The sequence below is a fragment of the Ceratotherium simum genome, chromosome 22 (genome assembly GCF_057802395.1).
Source record: "Ceratotherium simum simum isolate JZ-2026a chromosome 22, ASM5780239v1, whole genome shotgun sequence".
NCBI lineage: Eukaryota > Metazoa > Chordata > Mammalia > Perissodactyla > Rhinocerotidae > Ceratotherium > Ceratotherium simum.
The window spans coordinates 36,020,085-36,047,043 of NC_141921.1; the positions used below are offsets into that span (position 1 = coordinate 36,020,085).

At 51.1% G+C, this 26,959-nt stretch overlaps 1 protein-coding gene across 2 annotated transcripts in view; it reads left to right on the forward strand.

The window, feature by feature from the left end:
- TMCO4 (transmembrane and coiled-coil domains 4) overlaps positions 1–26,959 on the forward strand; it is a 102,777-nt gene that overhangs the window by 18,300 nt on the left and 57,518 nt on the right. For both annotated transcript variants that reach the window (XM_087446686.1, XM_087446684.1), the window contains 6 exons: positions 1,458–1,632; positions 2,389–2,416; positions 16,423–16,555; positions 23,337–23,434; positions 23,668–23,811; positions 24,632–24,751. In XM_087446686.1, coding sequence (XP_087302812.1) covers positions 1,458–1,632; positions 2,389–2,416; positions 16,423–16,555; positions 23,337–23,434; positions 23,668–23,811; positions 24,632–24,751 — 698 coding nt within the window. The remainder of the gene's footprint in view (positions 1–1,457; positions 1,633–2,388; positions 2,417–16,422; positions 16,556–23,336; positions 23,435–23,667; positions 23,812–24,631; positions 24,752–26,959) is intronic.

Below are 26,959 nucleotides of genomic sequence, written 5' to 3' on the forward strand. Positions count from 1 at the left end.
CTGGCTGACGTGGGGGTATAAAGACCCACCCTCTTGCCCCGCTGGGGGCAGCTCTGAAGGGTCACCCCGTCCTCAGAACTCCCTGCAGGGTCAGCTGAGGCTTCTGCTGAGACCGCATTGCAGCTCGACCGCTCCCTGCCCAGTCCTGCGTCCTCCCTGCCCTCCTACCAGTGTTGATCCCAAAGGGATCCCTAAGCATCTGCGTCTCAGAGCTGCTTCCTGGGGACCTGGGCCATAGCGTGGCGGGGCAGGATTTGCACCTGAGCTCCTCACTGCTCCTGTCAGGGGCCCCGGCCTGCAGAGATCTCTCCACTCGGGTTTCAGCCGCAGCAGCTCTGAGGACGGGGGTGGGTGGGCTGCCTGGGATCCCTGGGGGCCAGGGCCGGGTGGTGCAAGTGGGGAGCCTCCTGAGGTCACCCCCCAACCAGGGAGCTCTGCTTGTGTCTGGAAGGCCTGATTCCACCCCGATCTGGTCAGAATGCAGGATGCAGAACCCAGGGTGGAAAGGCCCAGGATGGGGCAGTTGAAGCAGGCTGGGGCACTGGGGTTGGAGACAGACCTGGCTTCTAGGTCTCGGCCTTTTCTATGGACTGGTATAATCACCTCCTCATTGACTCCCCTGCTGCACATCCCCCACCACCACTCACCACTCTCGCTGCCACGAGTGGTGGCTTTGAATCCAAGCCTGACATGAACTCGGCCACAGTCCCCACAATGCCATGTGTTTTCTGCAGCCGTGTCTCAGCTCCTGGGGTTCCTTGTCCCCAGAGTGCCCCATGCAACCCCCCCAGGGACTCCTGTGGGAGTCAACTCAAATGTGTGCTGCGGACAGAGACCCCGCAGTGGCAGTGGGCATGGTGGGAGGACAGATTCTCCCTCTGACTTTATCCACTTCTGTCAGGGCTGACTTTTTCCCAGAAAGCACGTCCTTGGGGATTTCCAGCAGCAGCAAATCTCCTTCTGTGGGAAGCCTTTTCTAGTCACTGCCTCTCACCTGCGCAGGTGGATTTGGGGCTCCCTCTCTAGACTCGTTGGGGCTTGATTCCTGCCTCTGTCCTCGCATCACACGGCACTAGGATCAGTTAGTCACGCCCCTTCCTCCACCCGCTATGAGCTTCTCATCAGAGGCCGCATCTCCCCCATATTTGATCCTCCGCCCCCAGCACAGCCCCCGGCTCAGGCTGGACCCAGGGCACGCTGTCCGTAACTGCTCGTTGCCCTCATTCCTGTGGTTTATCAGCCTCTTGGGTAAAAGTTTTGGTGGCAGAAGAAGCTGAAATCCACATCAGGTGAAAGGTTTTTGGCTCTCGCTCAATTCCGTGAACGATAGTCTCCGTGGGTTTTTTGTATGTGCCAGCTCTTCACATCCACAAACACGTCTGATCTAAACTTCCCAACAGCCTGGTGAGATGCACATGCCGGGAAGCTTTGGGCTCTAAGCCGTGTCTGTCTTTCAGGTCCTTCTGCACAGAGTTTGTGGCGGGCCTGGTGAAGTGGCTGGAGTTGTCCGAAGCCGTCTTGCCAACCATGACAGCTTTTGCCAGCGGCCTGGGCTGCGAAGGAGCAGACGTGTTTGCTCAGATTTTGTTGAAGGACCCCATCTTGAAGGACGACCCATTGGTGATCCTTCAGGTACACCCACCACCCAGGTGGCGGCTGCTGGGGAAAGTAGAACAAATTATTTCCTTTCACAGTCAGTCTGAAATCACTTCTAGTGGGGTGGGATAGTTGAAAGATAAAATATTTCATCATAATATCATATTATGATGATGATCATAGCTAATGTCAAATTATTATTATTGAATATTTACTGTTGATTTAATTTATTACTTGAATAGTTCTTATTATATGCTAGGACCTTTACAGATATTACTCATTTTATTCTCAAAGCGACTTTTGGAGGTAGGTAGTATGATCGTCCCCATTTCATAGATGACAAAATTGAGGCACAGAGAGGTTAAGTAACTTTTCAAGGTCATGCAGCTGACACGTGGCCGAGCCAGGATTTGAACCTTGGCAGTCTGACTCCAGAGCCCGTGCTCCTGAGCGCTAAGCTGTGGTGTCTCTTTTCGGAAGCAGAGCTTTGCTGTGTGCACTTGGGCACGTCACTCACCTGCTCCGTGCAGTTGAAGCAGGCAGAAGCTTGACACGGGCTGTTTGGTGGGTCACGTGAGCAGATTTAAGACAGCCCTCCCTCTCCTCCATGTCACTCCCTGAAATTCTCACTCATTGATTTCTTTATCTGCTTGTCTATCTGGCTCACCACTAGAATGTAGGGCAGAGGTATTTTGTCTGCCTTATTCTCCCCCTTAGTAAGAGTCAATAAATATTTGTCAAATGAGTGGGTGATTCCATATCAAATTGCTAATTCCTGTTCTCTTTCCCCAGGACCTTCTGAGCTTCTCCCTCAAGGATGGTGAGTTGATTTTCTAAGTTCATACATTGTGGGTGCTCATCTTCTCCCTCAGCCAGGAAAGCCAGTGACAGGTGTTGCCACCTGTGGCCTGGTCCCCCGTGGCCCCTTTGGTGCAAGGAAGGAAACGGAACCCGATATAGTCGGGGAGCTGGAGAGCGCTTCTTTCGTGCCAAGCACTGTGCTTCTTGGCGGTCATTCCGTGTATTCCTCGCGAGGCCCTGTGGTTCTGCCTTCTAAGTAGCTCTTGATCTGGCCCCTTCCCGTCTCCACCCACCACCCTGCTCTGACCACCGTCACCCCCTCCTGGATGACAGCAGGGGTCACCTCACTGGTCTTCCTGTGGCCACTCTGGCCAGCAGTTTATCCTCCACCCTGCAACTCGAATGATCTTTCCAGACGCACCTCTGACCATGCTGCCTCCCAGGTCCAACCCTCGGGGACTCCTGCTGCACTCAGGAGAAAGACCAGCCCCTCCGATGTGGCCCTGGTGGGCTGGCCCCTGCCCCCTCCCCTCTCGCACACGGGCCCCCCTGAGTGCTGTGCTTGGGGCACCGTGCCATCTTTGCGCGTGCCCTTCCCCTGGCAGGAGAACCTCACGCTCCTCCCGCCCCGTTACTCTGTACCTTTCCCTCAAGCCTCCACTCAGTCAGCACTTCCTGGAGGAGCCTTCTGGCCTCCCCTGGGACGCTCCCCAGCGCCGTGTCAGCCACGGTTGCAACTGAACACCTAGTTACCCGCTTCTTTGCTTGGTAACTGGCTCCCCATCCAGACCGTAAGCTCCCTGTGGGCAGGGCCCCGTCTGGTTTTCTTGACCACGTACTTCTAGTGCCTAACACAGCACCTGCACGTAGCACACACTCAGTAAATATCTGCTGAATGAAGTAATGAGATAGATTTACTGCCCTGTTTTATGGATGAGGAAGTTGGCCCGGAGAAGTTAAGCAGTTTACCCAAGGTCGCTCAGTAAGTGCCAGTGAGGGATTCCACCTACATTCATTTCCTAGGGCTGTCGTAACAAATTACCACAGACTGGGTGGCTTAAAGCCACAGAAATCTATTCTCTCACATTTCTGGAGGCCAGAAGTCTGAAAGCAAGGTGTCAGCAGGGTCTCACTCCCTTTGAAGGCTGTAGGGGGAATCCTTCCTGCCTCTTTTGTCTTCTGATGGCTCCAGGCATTCCGTGGCTTGTGACTGCATCACTCCAGTCTCTGCCTCCATCTTCCCATAGCTTTTTCCTCCTCCTCCCTTTCCTCTCTTCTGCATGTCTCTTATAAGGACGTTGTACAGAGTGATCTCATCTCAAGATCTTTATCTTAAGTATATCTGCAAAGACCCTTTTTCCAAATACGGTCACATTCGTAGGTTCTAGGATGTGGACGTATTTTGGGGGGTCACCATTCAACCACTTCACCACCTCGGGGTGTTCTCCATTAAACCACTACAGGGCTGCCTCATGATCACCTCCCTGCCTGTAGCTCCCCATCAACTTCCCACCACCTCCTGTCTGCCTGGGCTCCCCTGTTATCGTGTGCGTGGCTTCTTATATTCCCTGAGCTGGTGACGGGTTTTGGCAGAAAGACTTCTGATGTTTATTCTGATGGCGGGTGGGGAGAAGGAACGCAGAATTGTAATGAAATCACAGCAACCTCCAAACCATGTAATAGGGAAAGTATCACCCACTCCGCTCTGGGACCCTGGCTCGTGGGCAGGTGGAGGGGCGGGAGGAGGAGGGGCAGAATTTCGAGAGCGGGAACGGCATGCGTAGGAGCGTAGGTGGGAGGGAGCGCTCAGAGGAAGGTCAGCGGAGCAGGAGCCCAGCGGGCAGGGCTTGGGGCCCCCTTGGCGGCCTTGGTAGGCTGAGCTGGGGAGGAGAGCAGGATGGATTTCACCTGGGCAGACTGAAGGAGGCGTCCCCGTCAGCCAGGTGTGGGGAGACACAGGCCTCAGTGAGGGCAACAGAGATTCTGGGGTGAGGGGCTGACCCAGGACTCATCCTGAAAAGAGACAGCAGAACTGCTACCAGACCAGGTAGAGGGGATGCAGGAGAGAAAGAAATCAGAAGTGACGCCTCAGCTCTGGACTTCTGGTTGCCCCATGCCAGCTGCCAGGGTGTCGGGATCCTGGTGTTTGTCTTCAGAGACCCTTTCATGCCAGGCGGTGGTCAGAGACCTAAGAGAGTAGGGAGTTGGGACTTCCTCCAGCCCACACCACAGGCCGTAGGAACTGTTTTCTCATGCTAGCCTGCTAATACAGCTTTGTTCAGGACAGTCAGCATCTGCGAGGGTCACCCAACGTTGGGGCTTCTTGTTATGAGAATAATAAATTTGCCTTATTATTAAAAAAAAAGAAAAGACCCCTATGCCCTTGCTACTCACAATGTGGTCCGTGAACCAGCAGCATCGGCGTCGGGATCTTTGTTAGAAGTACAGAACCGGGGCCGGCCCGGTGGTATAGTGGTTAAGTGCGCGCGCTCCGCTTCAGTGGCCCGGGGTTCGCAGGTTCAGATCCCGGGCGCGGACCGACGCACCGCTTGTCAGGCCATGCTGTGGCGGCGTCCCATATAAAGTAGAGGAAGATGGGCATGGATGTTAGCCCAGGGCCAATCTTCCTCGGCAAAAAAAGGAAGATTGGCGACGGATGTTAGCTCAGGGCTGATCTTCCTCACACACACACACAAAAAAAGTCCGGAACCTCAGTCGCCACCCTGACCTGCTGAATCAGGCTCTGCACGTTAACAGATCCCAGGCGGTTCCCGTGTACTTTGTAGTCCAAGAAGCGCAGCTCTAAGGCTCAAAAGCCCCAATGTATATTTTTGGCCCTACTCCGTCCAAAGAAAACATTTTAAGTCCATATCTCAGAGCTGAATGGGACCTCCCAGCGCCTGCTTCCTGGCAGGCGTGGCATTAAGTAATACTTCAGTTTAGCCCAGGAGGCCAAGTGGCTTGCCCAGAGGAAGTGGTGGAGTTGACCTGAGAATGCTCAGTTGCATCATTTTTGTTTTTTAAGCAGAAGTAAGAGAAGGATAATAATATCTGATCCTCCTGGACGCTCTTGGAGTAAGGGGTTGAGTGTGCATGGAGGTCCGAGACTCAGGCGGCTGGGGAGCAGGGCAGCAGCTCAGCACAGAGACTCTCACGTTGTAACTGCTGTCACGACAGAGCCACCAGGTGTTGAGTGCTCCCTGTGTGCCCAGCCCGCTGCAGAGGGCTGCAGGGGCACTGAGCCCTCTCGGCCCTGTGATGGGTGGTTGAGGCTGCTGCTCCCGCTTTGCAGACCTGACACTCACGTGGTCAAGGTCATGTTGGATGAGCCTCTCGTTTTTCCAGGTGGAGAGATCGAGGCCCAGAGAGGGGAGGGGGCTCTCCTGGAGACATGCAGTGCCAGAGGCAGACTGGGAGTCAGAGGCAGGCCTCCAGCCCCCCAGGCCAACACTTGGTCCCACTGCCTCGTCACAGGGTAGAAGGAGAAGCCGCCCCAGTGCCCCTGTGTCAGCCTGACCTTCTCCCTTTCCTCACCCAGCGAGTCCTGCTCACCCTGTCCCTCTTCCTGCCCCCACCTGCAAACCACACACCCTCCTGAGCACCCGGGAGCGCCCAGGACACCTTAACTGACCCCCTTTGCTCGGGGTGACCTGGGCCTGGCTCTCGCAGAGTCATTGGAGTGGGTTTAAAATGGCCTGTCTCGTGTCACCGCCGAGTACTTCATGCCCTCCCCGGGGCGTTCTTGTAGCAGCATCTAAACCAGCGTTGCCTTTGAAATTTCTATCAGGAACAACCACCACTTATTAAGCACCTGTCACTGCTAGTCACCACACCTGGCCCCTGTCAAACATCATCTCCTTTCATCCTCACAGCCATCCCTTAATGGAGGCACCCCCACTTCACAGATGAGGAAACTGAGGCTCAGAGGGGTGAAGCAGCTAGCCTAAGCTGGCAAGTGGCAGAGCTGGACATTCTGAGACAAATCCCATTAACAAAAATCTTAGCAGATTTTACCCACAAGAGTTGGGAAATATAGAGGCATCCCCATAGGAGTATAATAATACCTCGGCTCTAAATGATACCAGTCTCTGATAACATCTGGGGGGCGCCTTTGGTTTATCTGAGAGCCCCCTCAGGTACTAGCAGCTAGGAACAGGAGTGGCTTCAGTGGCACTCTGGGATCCCAATGGGAGCAGGTGCTAGGTCAAAGGTCCCTGGAGGTCCGAGGAGGTGGACCCTCAAATCATCTAGACCACCTGTCATCACATAGGTGGGAAACTGAGGCCCAGGGAAGGGAGTGGCTTGCTGGCAGTTGTTATGTCCAACTCTTTATCCACATTAATGCAGAGCCAGGGACCAAGAACCAGGAGCATTTGGGGGTCAGCCTGCCTGGGTGTTAAAATTCAAGTTCCACCTTGGCAAGTTACTGAATGTCTCTGTGCCTCAGTTTCCTCAGAAGTCAAATGGGAATAACAGTAGTCTTTACCTTATAGGGCGGTGGTGAGGATTAAATGAGATAACCCGTGTAAAGTGCTCAGCACATAGCTGGCACGCAGGAAGCAGGCTGTGAGTGCCGCTGTGGTGGTGGTGGTTGTTACTGGTGAGATGGGAAGGCCCTGGCAATCAGGAAACCTGGATTCTCATCCTGTCTCTGAGACTCGTTTGTTGTGTGACCTTGAAACTGTCTTTGGTTCTCAGAACACAGTCAAGGATCTTGTAAGGGAAGAGTCGGTGTCGTAGTTGGACCAGTTGTTTAAGTCCTTCCCCACGAGCTCCATGAGGGTAGGGCCGTTGTCTGGCTTGTTCATCATCGTATCCCAGTATCTACGACACTGATGGACACGTGGTGGGCATTTAGTATTTGTTGGCTGGCTGGATGGATGGATGAATGGGTAGAAGGATGAATGGTTGTATGGAAGGATGGACGGATGCATGGATGAAAGGATGAATGGATAGAAGGATGGATGGGTGGCCTTTCTTTAGGTAATAAGCTTAGATACTGAGCAGGGTGGTGTGTCTGAACTTGAGGATCAAACTGTCTTCCTTCTATAGAGGTTGATGGGGTGGGGGCACACAGCAGAGGAGGAGGCTCTCTGTGCTGCTGTATTTCTCTCTGGGTGTGAGGCAGGTGATTAGTTATGAAATCAGCCCAAGAAATCATCATGAAAAGCTGCATTTTTCAGAACTTCCTGGAAGGTCGACCTTACTGACAGTATTGGGATCTTAGTCACAAAATAATGCCATCTTGGCAGCTGGGTGGAATTTTTTTGTATGCCAATCATTCTCTTCTCCTCATCCAGTAAAAACCCACAAAGCATTTTGCCCACACAACTGAAAAAAATAAGTCTTATATGTGCTGAAAGTTAAACCGAATCTGAGCTGATAACTCTAAGCCAGGGTTTCTCACCCTGAGCATTGTTGACGGTTGAGACTGGATCATTGTTTGTTCCGGGGCCGTCCTGTGCATTATAGGGTATTTAGCAGCATCCCTGGCCTCTACTCACTAGATGCCAGTAGCACTTCCTGAGTTGTGACAACCAGAAATGTCTCCATACATTGTCACATGTCCTCTGGGGGACAAAGACATCCCTGGTTGAGAACCACTGCTCTAGGACCCAGAAGTTGGCCGTCTCAGGTGCAGCAGGTTTATGTGTGTAGTTGGTATAGAGTATAAGTTATTCTAGTTGGTCTTCTAAGCCCTTTACATAGACTGTGAATTATCGCACAGTATATAATCCTCAGACCAACTGCTGGGGTAGGTACTGTTTTCCCCACTTACAGGGGAGGAAATTAGGCTCAGGAGGTTAAGTAAATAACCCAGGGTTACATTTCAAAGTTTCAAAATTCCATTTAAGGCAAAGTGAGTCTCACTGTGAAGTCTGCATTGCTGCCCAGGAGACTTAAATTGAGTCATAGTTTTTGCCCTCTGTACCCTGAACCTAAAGATAGCGTCAACTCGAGGCTCTGGAACCCGAGGAGGTGCCCACCGCGTGAGACGTAGCAATCTTTACCGCAAACCTGGCTCTCCTTTCTGACCTGGCCTTCGTTACTGAATTGCAAACCCTACCTCCCCGATGAATCAGAAAGGTTTGAAATGTTGGTCTTTAGTCGTGGTGAAATTGCAAACGTTGTCACCCGGTGGCTGGGTTCTCTGTCAGCATCCTCGAGATTCATACAACTTGTTATCGGTGTCGAAACTGGCTGGTTCATCCATTCAGCAAGTAAGAACTGAGCACTCACTGTGTGCCAGGCCCTGTGCTAGGCACTGGGAGTAATTCCAATCGTAGCTGATACTCACTGAGTGCCTACTGTGTGCAGGCCCTGAGCTAAGTGCTTTATACTAATTCATTGAAACCCCACAATGACCCTAGGAGGTAGATGTTACTACTGTCCCCATTTTATAAAAGAGGAAACTGTGGCACAGAGAGGGAAATAACCTGCCCAGGGTCACACAGCTGGAAAGTGAGGGGGCCAGGATTCGAACCCCGGCAGTGTGGTTCCAGAGTCCACTCTTGACTGCTGTTCTGCTTCCCCTGTGGAGATAAACTGATAAAGCCCTAGTCCCTACAGCTGGCTTTAAGAGGGTTTGACAAGGCTGGAACGAAGAGTGGGTGCCCCTCTTGGGTGGCAGGAGCTGGAGGAGTGGCTGATCTTGCCAGCCTCCGAGAAGGTGGAGCTGGAGGAGGGCCTCAGAAGGGGCCCCTCGGCTCCCATGATCGCTGGTCTGGAGGTAAGCTTGTTGCCATTTAGCATCCTTAATTGTTTCCCCAAAATAAGGCACGAGGAGAAAAGGCAGGAGTCATGCCTGAAACAATCTGAGGTCACCTCCTGCCCCGTGAGGGGCTCCATCCCATAAGTCCCTCCCTCCAGCCAGGCTCTGCCTCGCAAAGTGAAGACCCTGGGCAGACATATAAGTTTAAACCCAGTGCCCAGCAGTGGGCAGGGTGGCATGGGATTGGAGTAGGGTGTGGTTTCCCTATATGAAAAACAAATTGCTTAGGTTGAAAATGAGGATAAATATGCTAAATATTACACATAAAAATGTCTAATTAGGAAAATTGGTCACTCGGAGGATGGTGGTACAGTGGGCCAGGGAAGCAGCTGTGTGAATACGGCTTGAGAGGTGCGTCCTTGGACTCTAGGGAGAAGAGATGCTGGCGGGGGAAGGAGCCCAGCAGTGCGGGTTCTGGCCCCAGCTCTGTTGTGAACACACTGGGTCACTGTGGACATGCCCCTCGCTCCTCCTAGGCCAGAGGGACGAGGTGGGCTCCAGGGGCTCCCACAGTATGTGGTTGTGTGTCTGGAGTGGGTGTGGGGGCTGCCCAGCAGTTGTAGGAGGCTGGCACACTCCTGCCCCCTGGTGGCAGAGCCGAGATCCCTGGGTCGTGTCCCCGTCTGCCCCCCGCCTCAAGATTTTCCAAAGAACAGGCCGCCCAGGTGATGAGTCACCTTTATGTGCGCCTGTGGCCCAGGGCCTGGGGCTCTACCTGGGATCATGTGTGCACCCCACATATCCCGTGTACACAGAAGATAGGGTTCACAGCTGACCACATGGGATGGTCCTGGAACCCCAAAACTCACTCCAGAGTAGATTTGCCTTTAAAAAGACAGCCACAGTGGAATGAGCAGAAACGCTGACATCAGATAATCCTGGATTATAATCCAAGCTCCACCACCCTCTCAGCTGTGTGACTTAGAAAGTTTCTTAACCTCTTCGGACCTGTTATTCCCTCAGGTGCAAAATGAGCATCATAATACTAGCTTCCCAGGACCGTTGGGAGGATTAGCAGTCACGAACGCAAGCTCCTCGGTGACGCCTGGTGCTTAGTGGGAGCACCGTGGATGCTGCTTTTCCTTCCCTGCAGAGGTGGCACCGGGAGTCGTCCTGCTCACACCCCTGCCTCCAGGCATGAGCAGCCCAGACCTCCCCAGACCAGGAAGCGCTGGCCTGTTTGCCCACTGCTGTGTTTCTCAGAGTAGGAATCACCTGCTTCAGACTCGCCTGGGGGGCTTGTTAAAGCTACAGACCTGCGTGTGCGGCCGGGGAATCTGAATTTTCACGAGCACCCCTGTGACCTCCCGTTGGAGGGGTCACCTCGCTCTCAGGTCGCCACGTCATCACATCTGGATTCAAGTGCACAGTGACTCGCAGACTCCAGGCTCCCGAGGTCATTGCAAGATGGTGCAGAGGCTGCTGTTGGGCTGTTTCAAGTCCATTTGACCTCGGACTTTTGAAGGGCCCTTCCTGTGAGGGGGAACAGGCCCCCTGAGGCTGACCCTTAGATCTCGGAGCTGGAGGGGACCTCAGGAGACCAGCTCCTCCAGCCGTGGTCCTTCGGGTGGATTTCCAAAGCACAGGCTCAGGCTCTGGACTGGGACCTGAACAGCCCTCAGGAGCAGCAGGGGGGTTGCGGGCCACTGCTGGGCAGGCTGGGGCAGATCAAGGCCTGACCCAGATTCAAGGGGAGACCAGGAGGAAGGAGAGGAAGCTGAAAGCAGTGGGCGGGCTCGGAGACGTGTGGAAGACAGTGTTCTGCCGTCTCATAGCCCTGGTTCCCATGCAGGGCACGGCCTCTGCAGCCAGACTGCCCACTTCACTACCCACCAGTTGGGTGACCTGGGTACACAACCTAAGCTCTCTGTGCCTCAGTTTCCTCTTTGATTAAATGGTGATACTCACAGTACCTCAGCGTGAGGATTCAATCAATACGTGTAGAGGGTACACCAAGTGGGGTTTAGAGTGAGCAGTGGATAAATGAAGCTTCCGGTATTAATGTGATTGTTGATTATACGGTGTTTCTGCCCGAAGGGGATACAAGCCTCATCCAGCGTAATCGTCCTCCCCTATTTTGCATCTCTCGCAACAGAGATCCATTCATTCATTCATTCCTTCCTACAAATATTCCGTTCTTCATTCATACAAAGATTATTACACGGCTGCTTTGTGTTAGTCACAGGCCTAGGTGCTAGGGATGCGCAGTGAATTTGGAACTTCTAGAGGGGGAGACAAGAAAAAAGTAGGCAGATTTAAAAATCAAGTTTTGAATGGTGATAAGAAGAAAATACGTCATGGGAGGGAAATAAAGCAGTGGAGTGAGGTCAGGGAGGGCTTCTCCGAGGAGGTGCCATTTGAGGAAGGAACTGAGTGATGAGCAGATCGGGAGAGAGTATTCCAAGAGTGACATTTAAGAGTGACCCACCACTGTAAGAGATGACCCCACCCAGAGGAGAAGAGAGGCCTTCCGCAGTAAACCCATTCTCTCCCTGTCCCCGGGGGAGCAGGACTCAGAGGATACCAGAGACGGGGTAAGTCTCGGCTGGAGGACGGAAGCAGGAAAAGGTGTTTTGTGCTGGTTGATGCAGGTGGGCACATCTCCCTTGGCAGACAAGGGAGAGCTTTGTGAGTTAATGATCCAAAATCTTAATTGCCAAGCACCGCCCTGAGCACTGGGACACAACAAGGAACAAAGCAAAGGTTCCTGCCCTAGTGGGACTGACATTCTGGTGGGGAGAGCCAGACAGTAAACTATCCACAGATATACCAGTGGTAGGAGTAGAGTGACAGGGGGTGTGCTGCTCTGCTTGAGAGTCTGATGGCTTCTCTAAGGAGGTAATGTTTGAGACCTGACTGATGAGAAGGGACCAGCCAGGCAGAGCTCTAGGGGAGGAGCTTTCTAGTTAGAACAGCAAGTGCAAAGGCCCCGGGGCAGGAATGAGCTTGGCTTCTTGGCAGGACAGATACTCGTGCATGAAACAGGGACCAGTAGAAAGTGAGGTGGGAGAGGGTGGTGGGATGGGGCCAGATAATGTACAGCCTTGCGGACAGTGGGAAGATATGTGGAGTTTATTCTAAGTGCATCAGAGAGCTGTTGGAGAGTTTTAAGTTGGGGGAGAGAACACGATCAGATTTATGACTTTATACCTCTGGCTGCCATGTGGCAAATAGTGTGCAGGGGCAAGGGTGAAAGATGAGAGCCCAGTGAGACAACTGGTGGTTGAAGAGCGATGGCGGTCACGGTGGCAGTGGCAACTGATGGCAGTGGAGATAGAGTGCAGTGGTAGACTCAGGATATAGTTTGGAGGTGCAGCTGTCAGCGTTAGCTGATAGATTGGGTGTTGGGGGTGGGGAAATGAGAAGAATCAAGGACAATGCCAAGGGTTTTGGCCTGAGCCCCAAGAAAGGATAGGCCCTTGAGGAGTGAGTTGGCCCCCTGGCAAGTTGGTAGAGCCAACACCAGAGAACCCCAGTGTCCTGGGCAGCCCGGGACTCCTGCCCCTCCCCCACCACCTGCCTTAAGCAGAACCTCAGCTCCAAGTCCAGCAGCCTGGCTGCCAAGTTCCTTGAAATGACCCTTACACAGGGCAATGTCCCAGAGCCCCGTGCCTAAGAATACCTTGGGAGTTAATCACCTGTGCACTTGGCAGCCTGTATTCCGGAAGCTGAATCACTGGCAGCCTTGACCAACAGAGTATGAATTAGTGGCTAATTATAATTGCCACCAATTAACCACCATCGCCAAGGCTCGGTTAGTTTCCACAGTTCGATTATCACCTGGGTGCAGTAGCCTCTGATCCCATGAGGGAGCGGGAGCTCCTCTGATCATGGAGCTTTAACTGACCTGGTAACCCCAACACGACTCGGGACTGTCTGTTCTCCGGCACGTAGACAGTTCCTCATCTAGGGAGGCAGTCAAGGGCAGCTGGTGGAGAGCTGCCAGACACGGCTCGCTCTGAGGACCCGAGTTCAAGGAAGGAACTGGTTTATTTTGCAGAAGCTGAAGCCTCAAACTTCAGGACTTGGGGAGCTGTGTCAAGTTGAAGGATAGCCACTACTACTTTAGTATATTATTGCCCAGCACTGCAGACACCCATCAGAGGAGTTCAGTTCTGCCACAGTCATTAAGGGCCCATCGTAGACCAAGAGCCCTCTCTTGCATTATTTAATTGAATCCTCAAAACTTTGTGAGGTGACTCCTTACTATTTCTGTTTCCACCTGAACGAGGATGAGCTATTTGCCCAAGGTTAGATGCGCAAATAGAATTCCTACCCAGGTGCGTCCAGTGGTTAACTGAACATTTATTCTTTGTGCCAGGCACTATTCTAAGGACTGGGGATAGAGCAGTGAAAAAGATTGCCCTTATAAAGTTTATATTTCAGGGGGAGAGACAAACAGAAACAAACAAACATGGTATCGGAGAGTGCTGGGCTCTGTGAGGAACCAAATGCAGGGGGAAGGGGTAGAGGGTCATGGGGGAGGGGTGGACAGGACAGCCCCACTGGGCAGGGGCGTGTGAGCAGAGACTGCATGAGGAGCCCCACGTGAAGATCTGGGGAATGAGCCTTCCAGGTAGTGGAAACAGCAAATGCACAGTCTCGTAGCAGGAACCTTCTAGAAGGGGAGGTCACAGAGTTGGCCAGGGGCCTTGTAGGTCATGGTCGGGTTTGGATTTAGTTCTAATGGTGACAGATTTCAGATTTCCTTCTTCGCCAAGGAAAGAAGAGGGCACAGTGCCAGGAGCCCTGACTGGAGTCGCATCTCCAGACATGGAGACGTTTCAGGGGTTGGGGAGGAGCGCAGGAGGGAGGGTCGGAGTCTGGAGGGAGGGAGACCTGAGTGAGTGAGAGCAGCTCTGTTCCTCCTGCTCCCCAGCTTCAGACCGGTGGTTCTCAAACCTCACTGTGCATGTTCGGATCCGGACTTCCAGGTCCCATCGCAGACCTACTGAATCAGAATCTCTAGGGGGTGGCGCTCGTTGGGTCAGAATAACACCCCTCTTGTCCTCACCGGAGTTTGGACCAGTTGAGAGATTTCAGAGGAGTGAGGTGGATGGAGCTCCAGTGCCAGCTGTTGGCTGAAGAATCTGGCGGTGGTTTGGCTGGTGGAGTGTGCTGACGCGCCCCACCCTGGGGAACCTCGCTGGCCCCTGAGGTCACCGCGTGGTGGAGTGGCCAGGCAGGCAGGCGGGTCCTTGAGAGCAGAGAGAACACCAGACTGGTCCCCGTCAGATATGGCACTCTCCTGGCGGCGGATGGGAAGAAGCGAAATGGATGCAGTAGAGACGTTTGTAGATAAACTCCAACAGTCTTGGAGCCTCTGGATATGAGGGGTGAGGGAGAAGGGGGACCGTGGGCCTTCCTGGTCTCTGGGTGGTGTCATGTTCCGAGGTGGGGCACCCGAGAGGGTCCTTTATGCCACACAGGGGCCCACTGTCTGGCGGATGGGAAGAGGTTTAACAACTTAGGCTGGTAATGGAATCAGTCTTGGTAGAAGAGGGGCATTTTGCATAGGATCCTGTCCACTGTTGTGCTGCCTGAAGACAGAAATCCCCCTAACAGGGACAGTTCATTTGACCCCTTCCAGATGCCCCTTCCTTACTAACCAGATATCAGCGTATCCTTACAAGCTTCTGGGCTAAGTAACTAGAGCTTGGACAGACCGCCTTTGGGTAAATTTTGATAGATTAATTTTTCCAATTATAAAATTAACCCAAATTCATTATGGATAATTTTGAAAAGGCAAAAAAAATCACATTTGACATATTTCTTTCTTTTTTTCCATGCAGTGTTTTTTTTCCCTTAGTTGGGACCCTATGGCATATTATCAAGTCAATCGTCTATGCATTTTTAAAATTTGTTTCATTGCATAAGCAATTTTTTTTCAGATATTATAACTTTTCTTAGGAATCGTTTTTTATTTATTTATTTTTTTTGGTGAGGAAGATTAGCCCTGAGCCGACATCTGTGCCAGTCTTCCTCTACTTTATATGTGGGACACCGGCCACAGCATGGCTTGATAAGTGGTACACAGGTCCGCACCCAAGATCCAAACCCATGAACCCCAGGTCGCCGAAGCAGAGCACGTGAACCCAACCACAACACCACCGGGCTGGCCCTTAGGAATCTTTTTTTATGGCTTATTTTACATTGGCTGGTTGTGCTATAGTTTACTTAACTAATCCCCTGGTGTTGGAAACCTCCAGATTGTTTCCACTTGTATGTTATAAATGCAGCAATATGACCTTTATTTACTGAGTATTATCCATATTTAGGATTGTTTTCTTAAGATAAGAATTCCAGAAATGGAATTTTGGGCTGAAGAGGATACACATCTTTTTCCCATTTTTTTTTTTATTGTGGTAAAATACATGTAACATAAAATTTAGCGTCCTATCCATTTTTAAGTGTACAGTTCACTGGTATTGAGCACATTCACATTGTTTTGCAGCCGTCGCCACCATCCATCTCCAGAACTCTTTTTATCTTACAAAACTGAAACTGCCCCATTCAACACTAACTCCCCACTCCCTTCCTCCCCATGGCCCCTGGTAACCACCATTCTGCTTTCTGACTCTATGATTTGGGAGATGCACGTTTTTTAAAGTTTTTGATACATATTGTCAAATTGCCCTCTGGGCGGTTTATGTCAATGCACTCTGCCACCAGTGGTGTCTGCAAGCACCCGTTTTCATCACCTCTTTAACAGATTTGGGATTTAAAAAAATGATCGTTGCTAATTTGGTGAAAAATACCACCTTGCTTTGGAATTTTTTTGTGTGTGTGAGGAAGATCAGCCCTGAGCTAACATCCATGCCAATCCTCCTCTTTTTGCTGAGGAAGACTGGCCCTGAGCTAACATCTGCTGCCAATCCTCCTCCTTTTTCTCCCTTTTTCTCCCCAAAGCTCCAGTAGATAGTCGCATGTCATAGTCGCACATCTTCTAGTTGCTGTATGTGGGACACCACCTCAGCATGGCTGGACAAGCGGTGCATCGGTGTGCGCCCAGATCTGAACCTGGGCCACCAGTAGCGGAGCGCGTGCACTTAACCGATAAGCTACAGGGCCAGCCCCCTGGACTAATATTTTTAATAGTTGCACAGTATTCCATCCAGGAAGCTGTGCCATGGTTTCGGTGACTGGTTCTCGTGGGCTTGTGCATTAGGACGTTTCCAGGGTTTGGGTTTTAGCAGTTACACGGTGCTGCAAAGCTAAGCTCATTCTCTGCCTGTGTGTTTCTCTCTTTCAAGGGCGCTATGACGCGCGGGCCCGAGTCCTCGTTTGCCACATGACCTCCCTCCTCCAAGTGCCCTTGGGGGAGCTGGATCTCCTTGAAGAGACGTTCCTTGAGAGCCTGAAGGAAACCAAAGAGGAGGAATCTGAGTAAGGGAGCCCTGTGACCCCAGCCCCGCTTGTCCGGAATCGAGGACTTCCACTTGATTGCACTTTTCAGATAACAGAGTCCCCTCTTCCCTCCCCCCATTAAGAGAGGGTGCAGTGAGGTGGAAGGACCGGTGGGCAGAGAGTCCCAGTGCAGCCCTGACTTGCTGTGTGGCCTTAGCAATTCATTTCCCCTCTCTGGGCCTCCATCCTCGTTTGTAGGAAATGGGGATTGAATGGATGATTGCTAAGGACTGTGAGTCTGTGACTTTAACATTCCTTGGCCCCGACACCTCGCTCCACCTCAGGCTCTTATACCATCTTGTCCATGGGCTGGAGTGGCCTGGGTTCAAATCCCACCTCTGACACCCATCTGCTTTTTCACCTTGGGCAGGTGCCTCCTGCAAGCCACACATTCCTATCTGTAAAATGGGAATGAGGATAGAGCCCTCCCTGGGTCATTGTAAGAAACGACATGATCATATTACAGCACTCAGCCCAGGGCTGACACGTAGCTAGCGCTTGGTAGATAGCTGGCGCTCCCTGCCCCCACGTGCCCCTGCACCTGCCAGCCATAGAGCAGCTTTGCTCTCTGTCTGTGGTCGGGATCGTGTAGAGGAGTGATACTGGTAACTCAGCCAGAGCTAACCTACTCCCAGGGCAGTAAATCAATCCCAGGCACGGCCCAATTGCGGGCTCCTTGCACCAGACACGTCTCCCAGCCTTGCGTTTCGTTCGGCCTCAATGGCTTCCTTTGAGCAGCCATGTTGGACCAGTTCAGCCAGCAGGGAATTTAGTGCTGAAGCCAAGTTCAGACCTGGAGCCGCCTTCCTGCCAGGGTTTGTAGGGCAAAGGGAAGGGATGTTTCCTTAAAGGAGGAAACTTGTTTCTGTTGAAATAACCTGAAAACAGGCTTGCTTTGACTCCCAGAGCTGTGTCAATAAAGAAACACCTGGATCCAGGCCGGTTACCATAATCACAAGGGCTGCCCAGGTTCTTGGGATGCATTGGACATTTGTAGTATCTTATATGCCTTGAAATGAAAGAAACTCTTAGTTATTGTTTGAAAGTCTTATTATCAGAAAGAAGCATATTGTCCAGAGGATTTGTTCTGCTAATACCAGTAATGCCAGATCAGGGAATGTGTAAAACAGAAGTTCTCACACAGCCCAGCTCTGCCACTTACCAGCTGTGTGATCTTGGGCAAGTTGTTTAACTTCTCTGGGCCTCAGTTTCCTCACCTGCAAAATGAGGATAATCATAGCATGCTCCTCACAAGGTTCTTCTGGGGCTCAAATGAATTCATACATGTGAAGTGCTTTGAACAGGCCTCAAACAGAGTAACTAATTGATAAACATCATTACTGCTGTAATACTGTTACCATTGCTGTTATAACTATGCGTGGGCCCTCTCCTCAGAAAAATACTCCACCTGTGTAATTTTTGTATTCAGTTTTAGGGACTTGGGAGACCTCCCAGGTTCTATCTATGGTCTTTGGAAGAGTCTGAGACCCGGGAAAGCATAGTGACTGTTCAGCCAGGAGACTTGGTTCTCAGTTTGATTCTGCTAAGTCTCTGTGCGGCCCTGGGCATGTTGCTTTCCCTCTCTGGGCACCAGCACCAGTTTTTTCACCTATGCAAGTAAAGGATTGAATTATACGTAGGTTTCCTTTAACTCTAAGGTTTTGTGTTTCTGCGAGATGAGCTTATCCCTCAGCATCCCGAGACAATCCTTTGCAGCTGGGGTTCGGAGTGTGCTGTACCCCCTTTCTGTTCTTGGGTCCCTTTCTGAGCCCTGAGGCCATCCAAACTTCCCCCACTTGTTTGGTGACTTCACTTCTCTGTGCCTCAGTTTCCTGATCTCTAATGTGGGGATAATGGTGTATCTCCAACCTAGGGTTGTTGAGAGATTAAATTAATTAATACGTGTGGAAAGCTTGGAGCAGTGCCTGGCACATAGTAGGTCTCAGTAAACATGAGCTCATGCCCTCCTGAGGCTCGATACTGATGACATCAGAATAACCTTGTCAATGTCCTACTCTTATTGAGTGCTTACTAGATGCCCGCACAAGATGTCATCTCATCTGGTGCTCATAACAGTCCCCCGAGGATTTTGCAGAGGAAGAAACAGAAAGTCAGAGGGGTGACATAACTCTCCCAAAGTCACACAGCTGGTCAGTGGCACCATCTGATTCAACCACCATATCCAGTCTGAACGTCACTTAGTGCATTCCTCAAGGCGTGATTGACAAGCCCAGGTTCCCTCCTTAATTCTGAAGAAAGCACTCAAGATAATTCTTTTGTGGGGCTTTCTGAGCTTTTACTAGAAAAGTATCTTCCAGAGATAAGCTCTCCTTCTTTGTCAGCTGGAGAAGGTGATTTTAAAAAAGAAGGTGGTGGTGGTGAGGATGATAAGGATAGACAACACCCTCTCGTGGGAGATAAGATAGCAGAGAGTGAAATTTATTTGTGGATCCAGGAGACGGGCAGAGTAGGGGTCAGTCTCTTCACTTGGTATCTGTGGCTTCAGCCGGGGATTTGACTGAAATCTCCGTTTTGGCTTCAGCCTCTGTCTTGGAAGGCTGACGCCGAACTCAAGGTCATTTCTGATGTCCCACAAGCTGAGTGTGGCCAATGACTGCATGATGGCACGGATTGCCCTGGTATCTAACCAGCGGACAAAGTCAGTAATAGGAACAGGGCATCATCTGATTTTAGTGTCGTGCTCTGAAATCTCCCTTCCAAATCCAGGAAGCATTGTACATGTAGCTCAGAGCGAGCGTCTCCTCTCGTGCTTTTGATCTTGAAATTCAGTCAGACAACTGAAGTAATTGCAGGAGTGAAATGCTGTGATAATTAATGATGACTGGGAAAGCTATTTATTTTGTGTACAAAACAGTTATTAAGAACCTTCAAGTACTTAAATAGGGCAACCAACTGGCAGTTCAGATGAACATTGAGAATACCTTATCTAAATAACATTAGGAAAAATATTATATTCTTTTTCATTCAGCAAGTATTGATAAACATTTAAATAATAATACAAAGCAGAATACTAAAGATGAGAACATATCATCCATTTGGTCTTTGTAAAAGTGATTTGATATAATAGCACTCATGCATTTAAATAAAACAGCCTTGAAGAACTGTATTTACTTTTTAGTTATTTTATTCCCTTTAGGCTATGAGTTTCCCCCTCCACAGACTCAGTTAAAAGTGGTGACTGTCTAGTATCATAGATGTGCAGATGTCACTGTAGGAACAACCTAGAAACAGACGGGGCTGAGAAATGTCAAGGGCACCAACTCAAGAATTTGACTGTGTTCTTAATAATTAATATGTAGTAATCATTAAAATTTTATAACATTTCATATTTGTCCTAATATCCTGAAAGTTTCACTCTGGATGGTGATCGGCCTATACTCTGGCGAAGTATTTTATTTAGCCAAAATGTCCATTCCATGCCCCTCTGGTTTTCATAGATGTGGACAGTGGTGGGGGAAGATGTTCATGTCCAGCCCTTGTTGGAATGATTAGGTTCTGTTCCAGAAAGATCTTCTGAGCACCCTCCTGGTCCCAAGTCCAGGGCAAGCTGCCGCGGGTGCAGGGCAGGGAAGACTCCGTCTATGCCTGAAGGTTTGGCCCAAGGATTCTCAAACTTGAGATACAGCAGATCCCTGGAGGAACTTGTTATGGTGGTTTCCTCACCCTCAGGCCCGAGCTTCTAGCTCAGGAAGCTGTGCTTTTAACAGCTACCCCCTGGGGATTCTGATGCAGTTGACGAAAAAGCCCACCATTTGAAAATCGATGGTCTAGAATTCCACGCTAACACAGTACAAGGGTTAGAGGGGCACAGAGTCTGGGCATTTAGGCAACCTTGGGGCTCAGGCCAACTTCTCGGAGGAGGTGACTCTTAAAGGATGAGTACTGTTTAGCCAGAGAAAGGAAGGTGAGAAGGTCCTTGGCATCCAGGGGCCAGCAGGAACATAGGTACTGAGGTGTAGGCCGTTCAATGTTTCTGGAGAGTAAAGGGTAAATCAGGAAGTGATGAGGCGTTGAAGGAGACAGGAACCAGGTCACAGAGGGCCTGAATGTCATGCTGGAGAGGTGACACTATCCTCAGGGCAGAGGGAGGGCTAGGAGGGAGGGAGACAGTCGTGGTTATACTTCCCCTCTTGACATTGGTCACTATGGTGGTGCTGTCATCATCCTTCCATTTCCAGTTCCTAAGTGAGAAAATTGAGGCTCAGAAAAATTGGGTGACCCAGCAAGATCGTGGCAGAGCTGGGCTCAAACACCTCTGCTCCAAATTTCCAGGCTATTTCCCAGGTGGTGTTTTTTGAGTGATATTCTGCTGATTCACAGAGCCAGCTGTTTGTCCCATTACGTGTTCCTATTGCACGTCCTTAGCAGCTTGAATTTTTCCTCAGGCCTTGAACTCTGCCGTAAGCAACTATTTTCAGCCTTTCTGTTTGCATGGAATGATGCTAGCAACTAAGGTCCAAAGTATATCTCCAGCCTGTGTTTAGGAGGAAGTTATCGTAATAATGGAAGGAATGATAATGGCAACAAACATGTTGAACGATTACAATATGCCAGTCACTCTATGTGGGTAATCTCACTTAGTCTTCACAGTACCCCTGGGAATTAAGTACTATTATTACACCCACTTGTTGGTGAGGGAACTCAGATGGAACAAGGAATTGGTACATGGTCAGAAAGTTAGTAAGTGGATCTATGCATCAGAATAGGCTAGGTTTTTCTACAGTGACAAATGACTTCCAAATCTCAATGGCTTACAGCAACAAAGGGGCATTTCTTGTTCAGACTCTATGCCCTTTGCCGGTTGGCTGTGGCTTTGGTCCATGCTGTCTTGGTCCTGGGTCCCAGATTGACAGAGTGACCTCTGTCTGGAAGTTGCTGGCCTCAGGGCAGAACAAAAGGAGACTGATGAGGCCCTGCACTGACTCTTGCTGGAAGTGGCACACAGCCCTTCCTCCTCCAGTTCATTGGCTACAGCAGGGCACGGGACCACTCAGTTCAACAGGGCAGGGGTGTAGAATCTCTCTGTAGGGAGGCCCAGTACTGAATATCCGGTGAATGGTGGTACGCCACATCTGCAGAGGTAGGAGTTATGCAAACATAAATCCTGCGTTTACTGGGTTTGAACCCTGACATCAGAACCCATGCTCTTAGTCGCCGTCCTGCCTTGCACTTGGCTGGATGCATGCGGTTCAGCCTCCTCCCACGCGACTGATGGCATGAATTTCAGTCGTGGAAAGCCAGCCCCCGAGATGTGCACGGAGATGTTTATCTTTGGTTTCCACTTCTCTGTAGTGAAGCCACTGGGAAGTGCTGTGCTCTTCACCCGGGAGCTGCTTAGGAAAACGCTGGTTGGGGTGAGCTGGCGGAGAACCAAAAGTGTAGCAGATCCCCAGATGCCCAACTCAGATCCCCTTTCTTTTGATGACTGGAGGATGGACTGTTTCTCACTATCACGCGTGGTTCATGAGGAAAGAGATGGGAGGAAACAAGTATTGGTTGAGTCCTGCATTGTTCTGCTCACTGATAACGCAGTACCCAGAGGTGCCAGCACGTAGTCCATGCTCAAAAAAGTTTGTTGATTGAGTGTATAAAGAAGGACTGAATTTAATCTTTACAAACCAACGACCTTAGGAGGTGGGTGTTATTATCCTCATTTTACAAAAGAGGAAACTGAGGCTCAGAGAGATACAGTCTCATGATGACAACAGCCACCGTGTTAGTCATTGCTTGCAGTGTGCCAACCATTATGCTAAATGCTTGACGGGCATTCTCTTCTTTGATCCACACAGCCCTCAGGAGGTGGGTACTGTTATCCCTGAACTCGTCTGTAATATGGGGACAGTAATAAAACTGCTCCTGGGATAAGATAAACCGCACGGAGTACAAAGCACAGTAGCTGGCATGTGGGAAGTCCTCAGTAAATATTGACCCTGCCTGTTCCTTTATCGTCACCATCATCTGCTATCACTCGATGCATTGAGCTGTTGTCCAAACTCCAGCTTCAGTTCAGAGTTCGCGCTCCTAATGACCACACCCTCCCAGCCTCCGTCTCTCGTCCTGCTCCTTATTGCCCCAAAGTACAGAGGGCTGACTGTCCCACAGGAAAACGGGGCTTCGTGACGCCCCAGAGCACTCACCGCGGCCATTCTCAGGATTCTCCTGACCCCAATTCACTCCAAATGCTTCCCTTTTGCTACATTTTATAGCTTTTCAATTTCAAGTCTAAACGATCCTAGGTCAGGATCATTCCTAAGGCCGAGGTCTCCAGTACAGACACTTCTCTAACCCATCTTGGAAATGATTATTCTGAAGGAAGCTGATTTCCAAATGTCCCAGAGGGAGGTGGGTCCAGATGGCAGGAGTGGGGCCAAGGGTAGGAAGAGGGAGGTGATGGGGTCTGGTTCTATTTGGTACTTGTTCTGGGCCCATCTATTTAAAGATATTTTTGTGCTTCTTTTGCTATTATTATTATTTTTTTGTCTTTTCATTATTCAAATTGCAACCCTGTTAGGATGGATCTGTTGGGTAAGTAGCACATCCCACATACTGGGATTCCCCAGCTGGGTTTTAGAATGTTTTCAGCTTTTTAAAACCATCAATGGGCCCAGGGTGACTTTGGTACCTTGCTCTGCATGACAGAGTACCCAGCGTTGATCCCAGTTTGGGAGTTGGCGAGGCGGGGAGGTCTCAAGGGGTCCTAGGCACAGCCAGGCCTAAAGCCCAACCTCTTCTCCCCCAGAACGGCCGAGGCATCCCGGAAGAAGAAAGAAAACCGGAGGAAATGGAAGCGCTATCTCCTGATAGGCCTAGCAACTGTCGGAGGCGGGACAGTGATCGGTAAGGCCAGCTCCAGGTGAGATGAGACAGTGGCACACTGGCCAGGGCAGTGCCGAGCGAGGGGTGACGCCAGGCTGGGAGCGAGAGTGGAGCGTGCAGGGGGATCAGCTGGGAGGTGCCCCGTCTGCAGTGTGTTCGTTAGTATCGTTAGAAGCGTCCACAGAAGGCAGTGGGCTGCTGATGGCCACATCCTCACTCCCACCTTTACCCACCACGGGCTACTTTCCTTGCAGGCGTGACGGGGGGTCTGGCTGCCCCTCTTGTTGCCGCTGGAGCTGCGACAATCATTGGCAGTGCCGGGGCAGCCGCTCTGGGCTCCGTGGCCGGCATAGCCGTCATGACCTCGCTGTTTGGAGCAGCTGGAGCTGGCCTGACAGGTAAGGTTCAAAAGGAGTGGTGGGCTGTGAGGGCTTTTCAGCCAGGGTGGCCCAGCTGCTAGAGGACATGCCCAGATTCTCACCAGTGACAGTTCCCCAGGGGACAGAGGAGGACATGGCTTTCTCACTCTGGTCCCAGCCCTGCCGCAGGCTTCACACAGAACTGGGCCAGCAGCTTGGCATGGGTTGGAGTAAGGGCTGAGTGTGAGAAACTGGACCTTGTGTAGACTTCCTGAGAAGGGTCTGATTGGACCTGCTGGCCACCATCCAGGAAGTTTCCAGGCAGGCCACCTCAGAGACACCTGGGCTTCCTCATGCAAGAGAGCACATGGCTACCCTTCTTTTACCAGCATCTACACCTGGGGGAGTTCTTCCAGATCATAGGTGTCAACAGCCCCCCTATCACACAGATTCCTAGTCCACTCCCCAAGTTGTGTCTGTCACTCCCCATGTTGAGAATCTTGCTCAGTTTGATCCACTTTTACTGACACGAGTGTGTTATACCCCTAACTTTTGTGGGCAGGAAAAAAGATATAGAACCAACGGAGTCAGGACAGAGTGGTGGTTATGAGCCTGGGCTCTGAGTTCCAGCCCCAGCTCTGCCACTCAGGGGCTGAGGCCTTTGGAAGCCTCTTACCCTCATCTATAATCAGGGATAATAATGGCACCTGTGTTAATGAGTTCAAAACAAGATGCATTTGTTCAGGGACAGGGCACATGGTTGGCGCTCATGTGTGAGTGGGCACACAGACAGCCGCTCTGAGTAGCATTCCCCAGAGCCCCAGTCACCTCCATTCTCATTTTTTATCTGGGTCTTCAGGCTACAAGATGAAGAAGCGTGTTGGGGCCATTGAAGAGTTCACGTTTCTGCCTCTAACGGAGGGCAGGCAGCTGCACATCACCATCGCCATCACGGGGTGGCTGGCGTCTGGCAAATACCGTGAGGACCAGGGGCAGAGCGAAGAGGGATGCAGAGGGTGGTGGGCGTTGGCTGAGCTAGGCCTGCTGCTGTGGGCCAGACCCTGGCCTAGGCTCTTGCCCATGTATGTCTTTTGAGGGTGAGTAGGGGAGCCTCATTTTGCAGAGGAGGAAACCAAGGCTCAGAGAAGTGAAGTCACTTCATCCCACATCCGTCTACTAACCCATCCATCCATCCATCATCCATCCATCCAACTATCCATCCATCCATCCACCTACCCATCCACCATCTACCCATTCATCCATCCACCCATCCATCCATCTGTCCATCCATCCGTCTGTCCATCCATTCATCCATCCATATGTTCATCCATCCATCCACCCACCCATCCATCTACCTATTCATCCATCTATCCATCCATTTATCCATCTACCTACACATCCATCCATCCATCCATCCAACCATCCATCAACCAGCCCGCCCATCCACCCATCTATCCATCCATTCAGCAGTATTTGGAGAGTACTGTACACACCATGTGCCAGATACTGAGCCAGGCCCTAGGAACTCAGTGGTGAGCATGAAAGTCATGGCCTCTGTTCCCATGGAACATATGGTCCAAGACAGAGGACAGACCACTAAGCAGTAATTACAGGGAAGTTTAACAGATGGCACAATAGGGGAAGCACAAAGTGTTTCTGAGGAATAAGGGAAAGGTTCCTGGAGGAAGTGACATTTAGGCTAAGGACTAGCTGGAAATTAGCTGGGTAAAGAAGGATTAAGAAGTGTAAACCAAGCAAACGGGCAGCATATACAAAGGCCCAGTGGTGCAAAAGAAGCACAGGACAGCTGGAACGGGGAGCAAGAAGACAGGAGTTTGGGCAGGGCCAGATCACACTGGAGCTTGTGAGCTGTGGTGAGGAGTTTGGATTTATCTTCAGAGCAAGTGGAAGATAGCAAAGGACTTTAAGTGAGAGATCAGTACATCTTGGCTGTGTGACCTCAAGCAAGTTACTTAACCTCTCTGTGCCTCAGCTGCTTCATTTGTGAAGTGGAACAAATTATTCCTGCCTTTCAGGTACTTACAAAGATTAAGTTAAGGTAACTCGTGGCAGGCACCTGGTTTCTAATTGGCACACACATTAGTTCCCTTTGCTGCTCTAATTTGAACGTGTGTTTTAGGGGGATTCTAACCAGGGTGGCATTGAGGACTCACTGCCTGGCTCACTTTTGCAAGTGCCCGGTGTGAGGCTCAGGAAACAGTTCATCTCTCAGAGAGAGAACAGGGTGGGCCTTGGAATCCAGAGCAATCTGGCCGGACACACGTGCTCAGAGGCCCCTGGGTTCCCAAATCCGTGGGCTCTGAGGGTGGACGCTGCAGCTCTTCTCAGTGACACAGAAGACAGCAAGAGAGAAAACGTCCAGGCTCTGTTGAAAGGCGCTGCAGGAGTCTTACTGGCTTGGGACCGCGCCCCGTCCCCACAGCGGGCTCTGATGTTAACTAAGCCCCTAGTGCGTGCCTGCCCCAAGTCAGGCAAGTACCCACAACACAGACTTGACGGGCCTCACCGCGTGTGATCCTCACATCCACCCTCCGAGGTGGGGCCGCTCTCATCCTGATCCCGCGGAAGAGGAAGCCTGGAGGGGTCACGTGGCAGACGCAGGATTCACCCCCGGGTCTCCTGACCCGAAGAGCGTGGGTTTCCCGTCATCTGTTTCATTATGCCGGGCTCCACAAAAGCAAGACAGGAGGGAAGGGGCAGGAGCAAAAGTCGGAGCAAAGGAATTTGCGATTCTGACCAGTATGGACAGCAAATCCCTTATCTTTGTTTCACCCCCATTTGCCCCAGGTCAAAGGTCAAGTTCATTTTTGGGGAGGAAATCTTCAGGGTTCTCCTCCCGCAGCCTGGTGCAGTATGCTCCCCAGCAGAGAAGGTGGGTAAAGGAGATGTACCCAAGCTGGATTAAGTTCAGGAGGGCAATGTCACCTATTCCTGTCCCCTTGCAGCCAGGAGAGAAGCCTTAGTGTCGTCAAGGCTTGCTTCTGTGCGCGATGGGAGTCAGAGGACTTTCTTCAGCCCTCCTTATTAAATAGGATCATGTATAATGATGATAGCAGCTTTGTGGCTAACCCCTTGCTGTGAGCCAGGCGCTAACCCACGCATTTTGCACCCATCAGCTTGCTTAGTCCCTCAGGTCAAGCCAAGGGGGCAGGCGTCATTGTCACCC